Here is a 17,676-nt window from a genome sequence, read left to right on the forward strand (position 1 = left end):
TGAAGGACGAAGAGATTAAGCATAGATGGCGGGAGTACTTCGACAAGCTGTTCAATGGGGAGAATGAGAGTTCTACCATTGAACTAAATGACTCCTTTGATGAGACCAGCATGCGTTTTGTGCGGCGCATCCAGGAGTCTGAGGTGAAGGAGGCTTTAAAAAGGATGAAAGGAGGCAAGGCGATGGGCCCTGATTGTATCCCCATTGAGGTGTGGAAAGGTCTCGGGGACATAGCGATAGTATGGCTAACCAAGCTTTTCAACCTCATTTTTCGGGCAAACAAGATGCCAGAAGAATGGAGACGGAGTATATTAGTACCAATCTTCAAGAACAAGGGGGATGTTCAGAGTTGTACTAATCACCGTGGAATTAAGCTGATGAGCCATACAATGAAGCTATGGGAGAGAGTCATTGAGCACCGCTTAAGAAGAATGACAAGCGTGACCAAAAATCAGTTTGGTTTCATGCCTGGGAGGTCGACCATGGAAGCCATTTTCTTGGTACGACAACTTATGGAGAGATATAGGGAGCATAAGAAGGACTTGCATATGGTGTTCATTGACTTGGAGAAGGCCTATGATAAGATACCGCGGAATGTCATGTGGTGGGCCTTGGAGAAACACAAAGTCCCAGCAAAGTACATTACCCTCATCAAGGACATGTACAATAATGTTGTGACAAGTGTTCGAACAAGTGATGTCGACACCGATGACTTCCCGATTAAGATAGGACTGCATCAGGGGTCAGCTTTGAGACCTTATCTTTTTGCATTGGTGATGGATGAGGTCACAAGGGGTATACAAGAAGATATCCCATGGTGTATGCTCTTTGCGGATGATGTGGTGCTAGTTGACGATAGTCGGACGGGGGTAAATAGGAAGTTAGAATTATGGAGACAAACCTTGAAATCGAAAGGGTTTAGTCTTAGTAGAACTAAAACCAAGTACATGATGTGCGGTTTCAGTACTACTAGCTGTGAGGAGGAGGAGGTTAGCCTTGATGGCCAGGTGGTACCTCGGAAGGACACCTTTCGGTATTTGGGGTCAATGTTGCAGGAGGATGGGGGTATTGATGAAGATGTGAACCATCGAATCAAAGCCGGATGGATGAAGTGGCGCCAAGCTTCTGGCATTCTCTGTGACAAGAGAGTGCCACAAAAGCTAAAAGGCAAGTTCTACAGGACGGCGGTTCGACCCGCAATGTTGTATGGTGCGGAGTGTTGGCCGACTAAAAGGCGACATGTTCAACAGTTAGGTGTGGCGGAGATGCGAATGTTGAGATGGATGTGTGGTCACACGAGGAAGGATCGAGTCCGGAATGATGATATACGAGATAGAGTTGGGGTAGCACCAATTGAGGAGAAGCTTGTCCAACATCGTTTGAGATGGTTTGGGCATATTCAGCGCAGGCCTCCAGAAGCTCCAGTGCATAGCGGACGGCTAAAGCGTGCGGAGAATGTCAAGAGAGGGCGGGGTCGACCGATTTTGACATGGGAGGAGTCTGTTAAGAGAGACCTGAAGGATTGGAGTATCGACAAAGAACTAGCTATGGACAGGGGTGCGTGGAAGCTTGCTATCCATGTGCCAGAGCCATGAGTTGGTTGCGAGATCTTATGGGTTTCACCTCTAGCCTACCCCAACTTGTTTGGGACTAAAGGCTTTGTTGTTGTTGTTGTTGTTGTCGTCGTCCATACTTTATTGATCAGATGACAACATTACAAGAATCCGGAGTAGAATGAAAAACACGCAAACGAACAGAATTTTTACATGACTTGGCTGATACATGAGCCGCCACATTCAAATGCCAACGAATACGCTTGAATACCACTGAGGCAGAGATGTCGGTCACATGCTTAATATCACATGTTTAGCGATGAGAAGGGTTGTGAACAAATGGCACAATCATTAGAGACTGCCGCTTGGTTCCTGATTCCTGGTATTAGAAACTGGAGTACCAACTGCCGGATGCATCGGCATGTAAAAACTTGGGAGCACACAACAGGCACATCAATTGATTGTTATTCATCTCAAGATCGATACAGATATCACAAAGGACTCCATTATTCCCAAATCGGCAGCACACTCGGATCCGAAATCAACCTGAAACCCCCCATCAGAGGCTCGCGGCCGCCGGAGCGTCGACGACGAAGTCCAGCACCATGACCTCGTCGAGCATGGGCCTGAGGGCGGCCTTGGCCTCCTCCACCTTGCCGTCGCCCTCCACGGCGTCCAGCTCCTCGACGCTCCCGAACACGGCCACCATCCCGAACTGGTACCCCTTGGCCCGCGCGGGGGAGAAGTTCTCCCCGAAGCTGACCTTGGCGCCGCTGGTCTCGCCGGCGTCCTTGGTGGCCGCGGCCACCTTCTCGACGAGCTGCCCGACCTCCACGCCCTCCTTGACCTTGGCGAGGGTGAGGCGCACGGCGGCGCCGGGGGCGACGGGGGACGGGGCGCCCGCGGCGTTGACCCAGTCAACGGCGGTGGCGTCGAGCGCGTTGGGGGCGACGTGCGCCTGCACGGCGGCCACGTGGGCCGGGTGCGGGGCGTAGGCGGCGAGGTCGGCCTTGGTGGCGTAGCGGGAGTGGAGGAGGTGGGTGGGGCCCAGCGCCTCGGCGGCCGGGGAGCGGAGGCGGAGCACGGGGCCCGCGTGGATGTAGGAGACCCCCGGGACGAGCGTGGAGAGCGCCTGCAGCGCGGAGACCATCGCCGCGGCGGCCCCCGAGGCCACGGCCTCCGGGCGGACCTTGATGAGCACGATGTGCTCGACCGGTGCCGCTACGGTGGGCGCGGCGACGGAGGGGGAGGAGGACATGGCTGCGGCGGAGGGCCTGAGGCGGCGGAGCGGGGAGGAGGCGAGGCGGGGTAGGGGTAGGTGGAGGAGTCGAGGGGAGGGGATGGCTCTGAGGCAAATCATGGTTTTGGTCAGTGCGAGGGGAGGAGGTTAAAATCGGGATGGGGCTGGGGGAACAGTGACCGGCGCGGCATCACATTTGTGTGAGCCAAGATGGATTTTATAGTGGGTGGCGCCGTGGTGGATTCTTCTTCTCCGGGCACGAGGCGAACGGACTAGCACGGTGGCGGCTGCGCTGCATCGCCGGTGACCGGTGTGTGCACGACACAACATGGGCTCTGTTTTGGTGGACGATGACTTTGCTGAAAAACGGCACACCGCCGGCGTCTTTTCTTCGGGAGCTGCAGACCGCCGGGAAGCTATCAGCGAAAGAAACTGTCATCCAGCACTGACGGGGTCAGTCTCAGCACGTATACAATTGATCCATGACTCCAACAACCATGCGTAGGACGGTGCAATCCAGTTAATATAATGAAGCAGCTAACCTTACGTAAATTTACTGGTCGAAATGTTCAATGCAGATGTGGTAGGAATACATATGGGGTACAGGGCGTACGTGCAGAAAACAAAAGAGTATGACACTGCTCGACTGGTCTATGATCCTAGTCATTCATTCTTCAACCCTACAAAATTCACTTGTGTCCAACATGAACATATCTGTTCGCACTAAAACTTATCTTTTGTTTAATTTCAGATTGGTACTTGGTGTTACCGATGATCTCTACAGCGCGACTGTTTCAACTTCATCTACTGGTCTTCCATCATCCTTCTTTTGGTTGGTATAAATATGTCTTCGTCTTGAGGAAGCCATGGAGCCCGTGGGAGCTCTTTGCCCTACTGATTACGAATCTCGATAAGAAACCATCAGGCCATGTCTCCTGATTAAAGATGATCCGCACAATGGATGTCAGGCCTTGGCTTTATAGGATCCGCGCTAGAGGATATGAATGATATGATTGATCCCTTGCTAATGGTCTGCTAGAAATCTGAATGATATATACAAATTAAACTTGAATGTGTAATAGGAGTTCTGCATAGGGGGCATTCAGGCTTCTCATTGCACCACTCCATTATGCAGTTCCTGCAGCAGGTTATGCCATGAGTTACCATACCATTCCAGAGAGGGTGCGACGGATGAAACCCAGTTTGGTTAAAGACATGGCATTTGAAAGAGAAGTTTTACCAGCAGAAGACATGTCCGCAGGTTGTGGCAGTAGGATTCTGCCGGGTACTGAGACAGAGAGTGCACTTGCTCTTGCTACTGGATGACTGACAAATGATACACAAAACATAAGCACCACACAATAGATCACATGTACAATTTTTTTTAAACGGTGGTTTGAAATATATGCAAGTCTAGCCATAATCTTTTATCTTAAACTGTAACATTTGTACTCCCTCCGTCCGAAAATACTTGTCAGAAAAATGGATAAAAATGGATGTATCTTAAACTAAAATACGTCTAGATACATCCATTCCTTCGACAAGTATTTCCGGACGGAGGGAGTAGATTCAAGAGCTTGCTTTGTCAAGAAAAATGCATTGGGAAGTGCATCTGAAGGAAAACACAGTAATATATAACTGTCCACTTCCATACAAAGGTAAAGATTTTAGTTTGGTTAATGGAGCGTAAGTTAGTTTTCCACAGTTCTAACTTCTAGGGTACACAAAAACAGTAATTTAAACTCGATAATGTTCATATGAAGACACATATACCTCTGAACCAGAAGCCAAATCTACAGCTTTGCCATGACGGATGTCACTGATGATATTTCCATCTTCATTCACAACAGGGACACTCCGACCTGGTTCACCATTCACATGTGTAAGAATTGAACATCATCATAATAAGAAAAACAGTTATTGGTTCCGCAAAAACAGCCATTTAAATAAATTCAGTAAAAGAGTGCCTGTAGATGAAGGATAGCTTCCGGACGAAATTTGATTAATGGAACTAGCTATTGATGATAAGTTACTTCTTCGGAGTCTTTCAGCACCAAGAATACACAACTGGATCAGCAAAAAGATACCCAAAATTTGGTACCTGCAAATGTAGTGAATTAAACTGATCATCTGGAGAATTTTAGACCTCAAAGGAAAACAGTGTGAAGATAGTCCAAAAATACTAGAGACCATGATAAATTCCTTATCATTTACATTCTCAGATTCATTTGTGGCATAATATTGTGGGCTCGTGGCACCAATGGCTGTATGATTTGGTTTTATTGAGTTCATGTAGTTGGTCTTTTAGACAAAGCGAATAAGTACAGAAAAAGGTACCTGGGCCTCTGATTCATTGGCTTACCAATGAATACATAATGAATACCAGCTCCTCGCTTTGATAAATGATAATATAATCCTATTGAAAAGGAAACATAAGCGTAATCAGGCACCGAACAATTACTCCTTCCGCTCACAAATATAAGATGTTTTGGATATTTCAGTATGGACTACATATGGACTGAAATGAGTGAACAAACACACCAAAATGCGTCTATATACATCCGAATCAGAAAAAAGTTAAAACATCTTATAATAGTGAACAGAAGGAGTACTCCCTCCGTTTCTAAATATAGGCGTATGTAGTCCCTATTGAAATCTCTAAAAAGTCTCATATTTAGAAACAGAGGGAGTAGTTAATACAGATCCAACTGAGGTGATGAGAGAAGGATAAGGCCGATCATTACTGAGCCACTGTTACCCCATTGGTTAAGGCTTGAAAGTAAATTGAATGGAGTATTTATTTTTTTGAATAACAGAATTGCACAGCAACTTAACAACAGTGTCTTAGGAATGTATCGATGTGAGACAGTGTTTTGACATGCAGCATAACCTCATGATAAAGCGAGTGAGCTGAATTTGTCATTACGGGGTCAATCTGGGCATTTTAATTTATCTACTGTCCTCACAATAAATTCAGGTTCCATGACTTGGATGATTACTAAGCAGGACACAAGAAAGATAACTCCTCAGTTGATATTGTTACACAAACCCAAATTAACGATAAATTGGTCTACCAATATATCTCAAATAGATAATGATTTTAGTCATTTTATTACGTATCATATTGAATATAAGATACCTTCAAAGTAGAAGAACATCAGGTTTGTCCGTATAGCCAACTGTATAAAATCTTGACCAAGCGGCAGCATCTAGGAACGGCAAGACACGTCATATAGTTGTTTAGACAAGAAAAGCATCTCTTTAGTGTGAGAACTACATTCCTCATTTCTCAATGAGTAAATATAGGGAGGTTTTCTATATATAAACAGATTGCACATAAGAACTAGAACAGTTGCGTACCGAAGGCCATTTCTGAACCACCCATAGCCAAAAGGCATGCGCTTTGCTTCTCAACCTCGAGAGCATAGAGAAACTCAAGCTTCTCGAAGACTCATTCGTATTTGTAGAGGATTCTGTTATGCCTCTACTAGGATTGTCACTTTCATGATGATTATCAAGCTGAGTGTCATCCATGTAAATACCACGGGAGACAATTCTCGAACTGTTAAATCGGTACGAACAGAAAATATGCGATCAGCTTCTTCCAGCAAAGAGAATGTTGGCTAAAGGACCGTATTTAAAACTGTTACTACATTACCTGATTCTTTCAGCGAGATAGGGCACAGTAGTATGATACAAAATGAAAAGCATCCGCCTAGCAGGTGTCGGCGGAAGCCCATGTGAGGTTGCAACCTGAACGGCTCAATAATAACATGGCCATCATCAGCATATAATACATTAATATTATTGCTTCAAGAATCTAATGGTACAACTATTTTCTTCATCTCAAATTTTACAAGATACAAAACAAATTTGACCATCTCACCGGTCATAACACTTGGTGTTCCATGTCTTTTGTTTAACAGGATCTTACATTAATTTGCTAATCAACAGGTCCATCTAGTACACTAATACAGTATTGTGTTTACCGTGAGATGAAAAGTAACCCTATATTTTACATTGACAGACTTTTTTTTCTTGTGATTTCTATGTAGAACTTTTTCTTGTGATTTCTATGCAAAACTGAGACAAGGGTAAATTTCCAATGGCAACAGATGAACTACGGGCCAACAATATACTACCAAGTATAAACTGAAATAGCTGGAAGCACACACTTAAAGGTGGATAACATTTGTCCCCGCTGACAGAAAATAAAAACATAAACGGTGTTAAAGAACAAAAGGCAATACAACCTGAGATATATCACAATATTCTTCTCCGAGTGTTTGCTGGCCTGAACCAGTTGTTAGCAAGTAATATAGGGACTGCCCAAGCAATTTTATCTGTGGAAGTTCAAATCAATGTAAGTTCTCGCCACCTTCAATAAATTACATGACAAAAAAGAAAATTGTTCTACCTCTGTATCAAAATATAAGACGTTTTTGCGGTTCAAATTGAAGTGCAAAAACGTCTTATATTTTGGTACGGAGGGACTATATATGAATGTTGGCACAGGAAAAAAATTACAGAGAGAACAATACTCAAACCCATTCTCTATGAAATAACTGGTGGAGCTCACAAAGATAGGAAACGCAACTCTTTTATCCAGCACGACAATCATCCTACATTCCTACTCTACCGAGATTACCGTACAAATGCCATCTTCACATTCTCCAATCAAAATGTAATATTACCTCATTCAAGATCCTACTCTAGTGTTACAGCTACTGCCTCAGCAGATTCATATAAGGAACAGTCAAGATGGATCAAGGCAAGATGGATGGCGCTCTGCATTTGCCATATTAGTTACTGTTAAGTTTTTAACTAGAAGGACAGGCCTGGCACAGTGGCAGAGTTCCTCCACTTGTGGCCTGGAGGTCCTGGGCTCGAACCAGCCTCCTTGCAGAATTATTATGCAAGGGTAAGGCTGTCTAGAAACTCCCTTCCCCAGACCCCACCTTGTGTGGGAGCTTTCAGCACTGGTTAAGTGTTGAACTGGTTACTGTTCATCTTTCACCCGTTGTTGTTTTAACCTGTACTTAGTTCCCCTTATATAGCACCGCTATCTTGATTTCCAAAATTGCCTTTGAGCAAAACATATACTTATGTTATAGTAACATATACAGCGGAGATATTCCCCGAATATACTTTTCCTCTTTCTTTTCAATCTGGATCCCCAGTTCATCCTCAAACTAACCAGTGGGGTATGACAAAATTGCAAACCTCTGAATCGTGTTATCTTTGCTAGGTGTTCCGCAAAATTCACCCGCTAAAACATCAACGTCTGAAAACATTCGCCACCACTTGTGATCATGGTAAATCTATAAATCGATATTCGACGGCTGAACAATTTCTACCACTAGGTAACCAAATACTGATAGAGTCCATTTGGCTTGGGAGTTTGGAGCACACTCCACATCCCCCAAACCACTCACCAACACGCAAATCATGTTAAATTTCGAGGAGAATAGGATAATTGCCGCAAACTAAGTAGAAGCACATGCCACTTTAGTTTAGCAAGTCACCTCGTTCTGGTAAGCAACGGCAACCCTGGTACCTGCATCACCACCAAAAACACCTCAAATCACCCAAAAAAAATCACCACCAAATCTTAAGCTAGGACGAGCTCGGGGGAGGTTCTGCGAACCGAAGAGGTGGCGGAAGGCGTCGCGGCAGGCCTCGGTGACGTGGGCGGCGTAGCTGTCGTCCTTCTCCGCCGCGCGCATGACCTCCGGCTGCGCCGCCGTCGGGAACCGCCGCGGACGCGCGGCCCGGCCGCCGCCGCGGGAGCTGGGCCCCGCATCGCCGGCGGGATCCCCGGCACTCATCCCCTCTCCCCGCGCGGTCGAGTCCAGAGCTCGGGGGAGTCCGTTCGTGCGCGTGCGCGTGCGCCGTTCGTCCGGACCTCCAGTGGTAGCTTTTGCACATACGCCCCTGCTCTCAGCATTATTTCTGCCCGCACACCACATCCCAGGATTCTCTCGGTGTGTGATTCCTGTGGGCCCGCCGGGCCCGCGTGTCATTGACCCTTCAGCCCCCTCTGCCCTATTTAGAGAGGCGGCTCGTCCCAGTCCTCCTCCCTCGTCTTATATCTAGGGTTCAGGGTTCTTGCGGCGGCGGCGCGACTTCCTTCCCCCTCTTGCGAAGGTCTAGGGTTTGGCCGAGTAGAGGAGAGAGGCTTTCCCCCTCGTCCAGCCGGGAGCCGCCATGAGCCGATCGGGGCAGCCGCCGGATCTGAAGAAGTAAGCCCTCCGCCTTTTCATATCGAATTCGATCCGTTTCGCTTGGTTTTCTGTCTGTTTCGCTGGGATTTTGATGCTAATTTGATTTTGTTCCGGTGGTTCGCAGGTACATGGACAAGAAGCTCCAAAGTAAGTGCGCCTGTCAGATTCTAGATCTTCTTGTTCTGAATAAATATTAATCAGACGCGAGATTTAGTTTATAAGGTTCCCTGGACGTCTATGCGCTGGTATTACTGTGTGCTATCGGGAATGAAGATTAGGTTATGCGATATTTATGTGACTTGGAATAATCTTGTGTTTGTGTTAGTTTTCACTGCATCTGACTAGTAATTGGTACTTGGTATCAGTATATGACTACTGAGGAAATTGTGGAATGTTGTTTAATTTGTTGATCCATTCGTTCAGTCTGTGCACTATTGTGGTGAAACTTTAGTGTTTCTGCGACCTACACAAGTGTGTATGGGCTCTGATCTCTAGAAGTATTTGAGTTGGCATCTTTGTTGGTTTAGACAGTACAGGAATTGTGAAGGGTGGTTGCTTTGCTTCTGGTTTATGAAATAGAGCTAACTATAGTTATGCATGAACACAAATATGCTTGTAACTGGTGACAGATATGTTCTGCTGACCAGCTTTGCTGTTTGCCATATCGGTGATGTAAATGCCCCTAAATGATGATATCTTAGCAAAGCTATGGATTTATGTCCAGATGAAGCTTCTTTGTCATAGTTACTCTGATAGGGCATTTATGGTTCTGTTCTGTTGTTTGGGTAGTCTTACCAATTTATGATATTTGTGCACATATTGTCATGTGAAATTGTACGTATTCTTTGGAGCTTCTTGTCATGTTTCTTTTTAAGTTCTCCATTGCTTTGTTATTTTATAATTCTATCTGCTAGTGTTACTCTGTCCGTAGATTGTGGAACCATGATTGCCATGGTACCATAACCTAACGGCTTTGAATGAGTGTTAGGCTGTCAAACTTAGTAAAAGTAGAACTATTGGTAGTGCTGGTAGCTAGTGTTTGCAGCATTCTTTGTCATTTTGGTTATGTAAATGCCCTAAATGATGATATCATAGCAAAGCTATGGGTTTGTGCCCAAATGAAGCTTCTTTGTCATAGTTACTCTGATAGGCATTTACGGTTCTGTTCTGTTGCTCGGGTATAGTTTTACCAAATTACACATTTTGGTATTGGTACACGTATTGTCATGTGCAATTTTGCACATCTTGATTTATTCTCTGGTTTATGAATATGCTAGTAAATAGCGGCGGACATTCTACGCTAACCAGCTTCACAATTTGCCACTGTGGTTATGTAAATGTCCTAAATGATGATATCTTAGCAAAGCTATGGGTTTATGTCCAAGTGAAGCTTCTTTGTCATAGTTACTCTGATAGGACATTTATGGTTCTATTCTTTTGTGCACATATTGTATGTGCAATTTTGTGTAGTTTTTTACCTTGTTTTTGCTCTATTATTTTATAGTTTATTTATCTGCTAATATGTATGTTGTGTGTTTTTGTGGTTTAGTTCTTGGTTTTCTTAGTTACCATAGTTTACCCCCCTGAATGAGTAATGATTGCCCTGTTGTTAGTTAAAACTTGAGACAATTAAGAATTGTTATGGTTGCTTTATTTCTTTTCTGGTTTATGGATAAAGCTAGCTATGAATGTGCTCCTAATACTATAAATGGACTGTTTTTTTACGCTGACCAGCTGCACTATCTGGCACTTTGGTTATGTATATGCCCTAAAGGATGATATCTTAACAAAGCTATGGGTTTATGCCCAAATGAAGCTTCTTTGTCATAGTTACTCTGATTGGGCATTTACTGCTTTGCTCTGTTGCTTAGGTGTAGTCTTACAAAGTTGACATTCAGATATTTGTGCACATCTACTCACCTTTAGTTCTGTTTACTCCTTGTAGCTGGTTATTATGTTTAAAAAAAAGTTTTCTGCTCTGTTTTACAAGTTTTTGTTACTTTGCTGAGTTTGTGGTATATTCTTGCGATGTATTTCTTGGTTCTCTTAGTTAACTCTATAATGAAGCCATGGTTGCTACTCCCTCCATTCCTAAATATAAGTCTTTGCAGAGATTCCACTATGAACTACATACGGATGTTTATAGATACATTTTAGAGTGTAGATTCATTCATTTTGCTCCGTATGTAGTCCATAGTGGTTCTTATAAAGACTTGTATTTAGGATTAGAATGGAGGGAGTATTTGTATCATTGTTGCAGCCTAGGATATAGTTCTGTGCTGGTCTGCTGTTAAAGTGTTAAGACTCTGATAGTGCAGTTGATGTTATTTCTTGTGTGTGTGTGCTTTTTGGACTATAGTCTAGGTAATTACTTTACCATTAAATTGATTAAAGTTTATCCATAAGGTTGATTAAAAAACATTGTTATTGTTTTCTCAGAATCACTGGGTTCTTAATTTCTGTTTATTTTTAAGAACGGTACATTTTTTTCAACAGGAAATAGTCTGTAACAATCCTCTGAAGAGAATTCTTGTTTATGCATTAGCCAGTACTCACTGGATTTCTTTTCAATTTTGCCAGTCAAGCTGAACGCGAACCGCGTTGTCATTGGCACGCTTCGTGGATTTGATCAGTTCATGAATTTGGTGGTGGACAACACTGTGGAGGTCAATGGAGATGAGAAGACCGACATAGGGATGGTGGTTAGTAGTTCTTCCTCTTGTTCTCCTAGGACGAGTCACCGTGACATTTTGGCCAGACATCAATCTAAATGTTCCCTGCTGGGTTTCCTCAATTAAAATACTTATCAAGTTCTGTCTCATCTTTTGCAGGTTCTGAGAGGAAATAGTGTTGTGATGATTGAAGCCCTTGAACCAATTGCCAGGTCTCAGTGATATTTTGGCTTACCTGCTTCTGGTTTAGTACTTATAGTGTTTGGTCAAAACCGATGCTTATGGAATCAGGCATTTTGTGTCCTAATATTTGTAATGTGTGAGATTTAGCACTTGTTGTATGGTTTGGAGTTCGGACTGTCTTCAGAGATGCTTGCCATGCTCACTCAAACTTACATTGTTTGGGTTCAATGCTATTTTGGTCCAGACTGGGCCCACTATTTGTGCAATGTTTGTGCTTTTATGTTTTGTGTGAACCGTAAGCTTAACATCAAATTCGGCTGCTGTTTGGATGCAGAAAATTAACTGCCGTAACATTTGTTTTGCGCTTGTACAACTTTATTTTAGAGGAATTGGGCAACCTGACGACCATTCTTTACAGCGCGCAGAGCCCAGGAGTAAAAATGCCTGCTCCCAAAGACGGACTAAATATGAAACCACAGCACACCAAGATCATTTGCCGCTCAGCCCATTTTTGAGAGTATGGCACAGATGAGATCGGTCGTCAAGATGAGTCAACCCGGGTCTGGCCACAGCAATAGCGCGATGCACGAGCAAATTGCTCCAACTCCTTAACCAGAGTTTGACCTGCGAGATCGAAGAAATTTTAAGTCGTTCCGAATTTTCCACAAGGCCCAAAGGGCGGCTGCATGAACACGGTGGTTATTGTCACTAACCCACCAACAAGAAATAGATTCAAAAAAGTGTCAAAACCAGTAAAACAAGATATAGTTCTCCACATTTCCATAGCCATCACCACACTCAAAGAAGAGATGATTACAGGATTTTGCTTCAGAGGTCAGGAACAATTTGCCTCTTGTTATAGGATGCTCATGTTCCTTGTGTTTGTTATCTCTAGTGAGCAGTTTATTAGTATTAGCCATTAACCATAGGAAATTACGAACCTTAGGAGGCACAGCAAATCTTCCAAACTGCCGAAATGTTGACAGGCAAAACCCCTCTAAAATTGACTATGGCATAAAGAGAACTGGCAGAATATTCAGGACATATCACTTGCAAAAAATAAAATTGTCCCCAGATTAATGCGGTGGCTAACGACTATTTTATTTTTACATATTTTTGACTGATTTTTGACATTTTGATATTATTTTTAATGTTAGAGAATAAATAAATACCAATGCCAAATTTCATCACATGTCAAACCTTTGAATTTCGGGGAACAATGTGGGAAAGAGTAAGAAGGTGGCTATCACTTAGCAGGATTTTGTAACTCCATAAAGTACAACTTTTCTTGCGCAAATATGCAATTGTAAGGAGGATTCCTCCTATTCCGCGTCTCAACATCGACTCCGGGTGTGCTTTGTGTTAGGGGATCTCTCCCTTATCGCCACTTTCAGTGTCGGATTTTGACTAATATACTATATAATTACAGTGACAGATGAAAATAAGACTGATGGATCCTCTGCGGCCATAGACCTACAAACAGACCTCTATCAAATTCCTGGAGACGTAATCTCCTGTTGTTTCATATCAAATTGCCTGCAGCGTAACTCTCCTTGAGGTCCTGCAATGCTTCACGGATGTAGTCGTCCCCTTGGTTCGAGTACTTCAAGCAGATGAGCCGTTGCGCGGCCTGGTACGCCATCCTCAGCGGCTGGTACTGCACACAGTTCGCATCCATCCTAACCATTTCCTGCAGGAACCGAACAATAACCAGTCAATAACCAACACAAGGAACATGAGCATCATACTCAGAAGATAATTAGAATTGGACCTGCTCTGTGATACGTGAAGTGATGCTGGTCGCGGTGTCGATCACTGAAGCAGGGAGGCCGGCCACTCTGGCTAGCAGAAGCCCATAGTGCGGTACCCGTCGGACGCCATCCTTCAGCCGGAACTGGTGTTCGGTAGGCGCAGCAGCACGGAGTTAAAGATACGAAAAATGAAATGCCCAGAGTCTTGCATTGAACCCTACCTTGAAATCCAAGCGACCATTCCTCAAGTCAACCTCGAAATGGAGGACCTTCACGTTTGGATACATCGTTGCGAGCTCTGACAAGCCCTCCATGTGTGTCGCAAACACCGTGTAGCTGCATGAGTGGAAGACACAACACTGTTAAATTACTATTCTCTCAAACATGCACCTGACTGACTGCATGTCATTTTGCATTAGAAGAAGAAAGCATCGAAATGACGTGACAACACTAATAAATTTTATATAGCAGGAACTACTCCGGCAGGATACTGTCTTCATTGTTCCACCAAAAAGGGTACCATCTACATAATTAAATGTTAAACCTCTCATTACCAAAACAATAGAGGTTACTCCAGATAGTTTGGGTTACGGATGAACAGTTACTAAAATTAACCAACCAAGTACATGGCCAGCTACATCTGGCATGACAAATCCCCTAGTTAAGCTTAATACTGAAAATTTTGAAAACCAACAGTTTACAGATTGCCATAAGAGGACAGAATGCATAATCTTGGTGTAATTAACTAATTATCTGTACCTATAAGCTAGACGGACATTACTTATTTGATTAATAAATCAAATTTTCCTTAGAAAAAACAAATAGTTGTTGGCTATGACTAAAATTGGACACTGGAAATGCAGAATAACATGGAACTGAGCCTAGCTCAGTTAGTGGGAGGTGTGGGTGTGTACCACCTCATAGAACAACCTTATCCCAGGCACATCTTCAACATCACGAATAAGAACAACACATCAGTACATATGATGTTGCTAATTCTTACCCTTTGAGGGATAGCAGGTGCTCGCAGCAGCTCCATGCAATTGCCAACCCATCAGAGGAAGAAGTAGCTCTTCCAAGCTCATCCACTACAACCAAGCTCCTGTAACTCAAATGTCCATGGTCATTCATCAGAAGGAAAACAAGACAAAGTCAAACATATCCAATTTCATTCCATTGCAGCAGCGTAGTACCTTGAAGAAACATTTTGCATGATGAAAGCTGTCTCTTTCATTTCCGTCATAAACTGCAAACAGAAATTAAGCTAATTAGGAACAGCTAAGATATACATTGTATTCAACAGTCTGTGCACTGGACAGGAATCTCTTCTGTGCCATGTAATTAGAATATCTGTGCACTCAGCTATTGAGGAAAAATAATCATGTCCAACTTTTCAGGTAGGTAAATCAGTTTCCAAGTATATTAAACACACTGATTGGCTCACACACTATTGATGAGATAACAGGCCTGATGGAAGAAAAGGTATATACATATCGCTGTCCCAAGCAGATCACTATGCTGTGAACGCAAGATGCAAATGATAAAACTAGAATAACACATTCAGAACAATATACCACACCTTTTATTTTGACAAAACTAATAGTACAAAGTCTTTCTTCAAGCACGTACCGTGCTCGAGTTGTTTTCAACATTATCTCCAGTGCCTATGCGTGTAAATATACGATCAACCACTCTCAGTGATGCAAATTGAGCTGGGACATAACAGCCGACTTGCGCAAGAATAACTATTAGACAAATCTGTTGAAGATATGTACTTTTTCCACTCCTGTAATAGCAAGATAATGCAGGGACTAAATACACTTGGGCAAATAAATCAGTAGCTTGCTAAAGCAACTTAGAAGCAATGTTCATGTGACTCACATATTTGGCCCCATGACAAGAACCATATTCGATGCTTCGGAAAGGAAGATATTATTTGGCTACATGACAGTGATAACATATAATTAATAAAGAAAATCATGAAATATAACATAAATAAGGAGAACTGAATAAAAATAAAAACAACTCACAACAAAATCAGTATGTAAGCTCTCCAGAATAGGATGTCGTCCAGCATTGATTGCCATTGGACCATCACCTGCTTAAGTGAAAATAGCAACATAAGTATATAAAGATTGGGATTCCATGAACACTAATAACAAAAGAATTCACATTCAAACAAACAAATAATTACAAGCTTTGTGTTATAAGGCCACCTGTGAACTCCGGTCTAGTGTAGCGATCAACAGGCTTTGTAGATATTGTATAGGCAAAAGAATTTACAATCATGTCCAAAAGACATAATACTTCTGCGAGCATTGTTAAGATACGAATGTCTTCTCTGATCTCACTAATAAGTCCTGAAACAATGAAAGAGACTTGGAGATACTTGCATAGTACTAATATGTAATGTTGCATGAAAAATCTAGTGCTCCACTGCCCACAAGCTTCTAAAATTTTGAAAAACATTAGGAGTTAATTTGCATTGAAATTTTGTGAGATAAACCCCAGCCATTGCTTTCAGCCATTCAGGTGTACGATTCCCATTTTCCAACCTGGAAATTTTGGCCAATAGCCCAACACACTCCTCAGCCGGAAGAGCCTGGAAGGCAAATAAATGTCCGACTGGAACATTGATGATACAGTTAAAAATGGAGATCTATATACAGTTATATACACAAAAAGAAGCATGATAATGCTCCGTTATACAACAGCTAATAGCTACTACCTACATGGAGGGTGCCAGTAAATATAGACAGTGAACACTGTGCAACAAATGGGTTCATCACATTACGCAAGTATTCTTTTTTGTCAGTTATAAGAGGGGTTATCAATCAACTGAGACAAAGATGAACCAGTACATTATTGAAATTAACACAAGAAAGAGTACTCCAAAGATGGCTTCAAGCAAGAATTACACGTGATATGAAAAATAAGAAGTCAAAACTTAATGGTTGGAGCAACCTTCTAAACAGAGTTCAGTGCGCAAGAAGCACTCAGCAGCAGCCGACTTGTTCCTAACATTTAGCTGCACTTAATAGAAGACATATATGATGTTAAGTAGCTGTAGGAAGAAATAAGTACTCCTACACTATAATCATGTTTGTCAGGGTTGCACATTTATAAAATAAAATATCTGCTCGCATGCAGTATAATTTAATTTTTCCAGAAGTCAGTCCTCTTCTGAGATTTTCCCATTCCAAGAGCTAATTATTATACAAGTCACAAGGCTTTCACAAGAAGATTACTCCCAGTTATAGTAGATAACATTTTAACCTTTTTTAGCTAAAGTAAAATGGGTGAGATCTACCAAGTAGCTAAGCCTTGTTGGTTAACATGTACTGTACTGGAAACTTAAACCAGAAAAGTTACCCGCACGGTCAAAGCTTTGTAGTGTGGCAGTTAGTGCCCAGTTACCCAAAAAACCTAAGAATATTAACTTACTACGAAGTAAACTTACCGAAGCTAGCTCAAAGCTTGAGCAATGGACATTCTTCCCATGCCTAACAACCTGATTGATTGTTTAGAATTTGCAATTGGTTAGCATGCAATTAGGAAGCTGAATTTTTAAAGGGACATACACATACCTGGATAAATTTATTAGGAAGCTTTTCAGTAATATCCCTCTGCGGTATAATAAAGTAAAACCCCAGTCTATTGTTATACGGTATCTTCAAATTTGGCAGAGTAAACTCCTCTCTGTACTTGGTGGCAAGGTTATGTATGGCTACAAAATACTATGTCACAGTAATGCATTATACAAATTAGAAATGAATATGGAACAATAAGCACCTTCGCTTGTATCGCAGAAGGATCGACGAGCAACATCAAGTAGGCCATCAATCCCTGGTTTAATAGCGAAACATTGCTGAGTGCAGGCTACAAAAGGAGCCCTCGAATGAATAACATCTTCATCAATCACTTCTCCGATTCTAGGGTCAGAAAGGAGAACACAAAAGCATTAGAAAAGAAGGTGAAAAATCACAATTATTTAGTGTACATGAATATAATTAAGCTTAGCCAATGCTGATATATGACAATGCAAGCCAAGAA

The 17,676-nt window shown here is 42.6% G+C and overlaps 4 protein-coding genes across 6 annotated transcripts in view; 1 reads left to right on the forward strand and 3 right to left on the reverse strand.

Annotated features, from left to right (window-relative positions):
* Window positions 1-1,849: 1,849 nt before the first annotated feature.
* LOC119363011 (stress-response A/B barrel domain-containing protein DABB1-like) lies at window positions 1,850-2,994 on the reverse strand. Its single transcript, XM_037628305.1, has one exon. The coding sequence runs from the start codon at window positions 2,911-2,913 to the stop codon at window positions 2,113-2,115; it is 801 nt and encodes a 266-aa protein (XP_037484202.1). The 5' UTR covers window positions 2,914-2,994; the 3' UTR covers window positions 1,850-2,112.
* A 319-nt stretch (window positions 2,995-3,313) lies between these two features.
* Window positions 3,314-8,659, reverse strand: LOC119363009 (peroxisome biogenesis factor 10-like). Its single transcript, XM_037628304.1, has 11 exons — window positions 8,441-8,659; window positions 8,319-8,350; window positions 7,047-7,136; window positions 6,452-6,546; window positions 6,154-6,355; window positions 5,933-6,002; window positions 5,131-5,209; window positions 4,761-4,894; window positions 4,567-4,655; window positions 4,034-4,119; window positions 3,314-3,931 (listed from the first exon to the last, which is right to left on the reverse strand). Exons 1-11 carry the CDS (start codon window positions 8,619-8,621, stop codon window positions 3,829-3,831), a joined length of 1,161 nt encoding a protein of 386 aa, XP_037484201.1. The 5' UTR covers window positions 8,622-8,659; the 3' UTR covers window positions 3,314-3,828.
* Window positions 8,660-8,861: 202 nt separating this feature from the next.
* On the forward strand, window positions 8,862-12,131 carry LOC119363013 (probable small nuclear ribonucleoprotein G). Its single transcript, XM_037628310.1, has 4 exons — window positions 8,862-9,035; window positions 9,142-9,164; window positions 11,598-11,719; window positions 11,849-12,131. The coding sequence occupies exons 1-4, from the start codon at window positions 9,001-9,003 to the stop codon at window positions 11,909-11,911; spliced, it is 243 nt and encodes an 80-aa protein (XP_037484207.1). The 5' UTR covers window positions 8,862-9,000; the 3' UTR covers window positions 11,912-12,131.
* A 92-nt stretch (window positions 12,132-12,223) lies between these two features.
* LOC119363012 (DNA mismatch repair protein MSH4-like) overlaps window positions 12,224-17,676 on the reverse strand; it is a 12,698-nt gene continuing 7,245 nt past the window's right edge. For 2 of the 3 annotated variants that reach the window (XM_037628306.1, XM_037628308.1), the window contains 13 exons: window positions 17,416-17,555; window positions 17,211-17,350; window positions 17,084-17,134; window positions 16,588-16,651; window positions 15,840-15,983; window positions 15,654-15,721; window positions 15,505-15,563; window positions 15,253-15,409; window positions 14,817-14,869; window positions 14,627-14,725; window positions 13,845-13,959; window positions 13,644-13,766; window positions 13,098-13,562 (listed from right to left, as the gene is read on the reverse strand). In XM_037628306.1, the coding sequence (XP_037484203.1) occupies window positions 13,395-13,562; window positions 13,644-13,766; window positions 13,845-13,959; window positions 14,627-14,725; window positions 14,817-14,869; window positions 15,253-15,409; window positions 15,505-15,563; window positions 15,654-15,721; window positions 15,840-15,983; window positions 16,588-16,651; window positions 17,084-17,134; window positions 17,211-17,350; window positions 17,416-17,555 (1,381 nt within the window). In that variant the 3' untranslated portion in view covers window positions 13,098-13,394. Of the gene's footprint in view, window positions 12,497-13,097; window positions 13,563-13,643; window positions 13,767-13,844; window positions 13,960-14,626; window positions 14,726-14,816; window positions 14,870-15,252; window positions 15,410-15,504; window positions 15,564-15,653; window positions 15,722-15,839; window positions 15,984-16,587; window positions 16,652-17,083; window positions 17,135-17,210; window positions 17,351-17,415; window positions 17,556-17,676 lie in introns of those variants that run through there. The other variant, XM_037628307.1, reaches the window with a different exon arrangement.

Source organism: Triticum dicoccoides, chromosome 2B, assembly GCF_002162155.2.
Source record: "Triticum dicoccoides isolate Atlit2015 ecotype Zavitan chromosome 2B, WEW_v2.0, whole genome shotgun sequence".
Taxonomy (NCBI): domain Eukaryota; kingdom Viridiplantae; phylum Streptophyta; class Magnoliopsida; order Poales; family Poaceae; genus Triticum; species Triticum dicoccoides.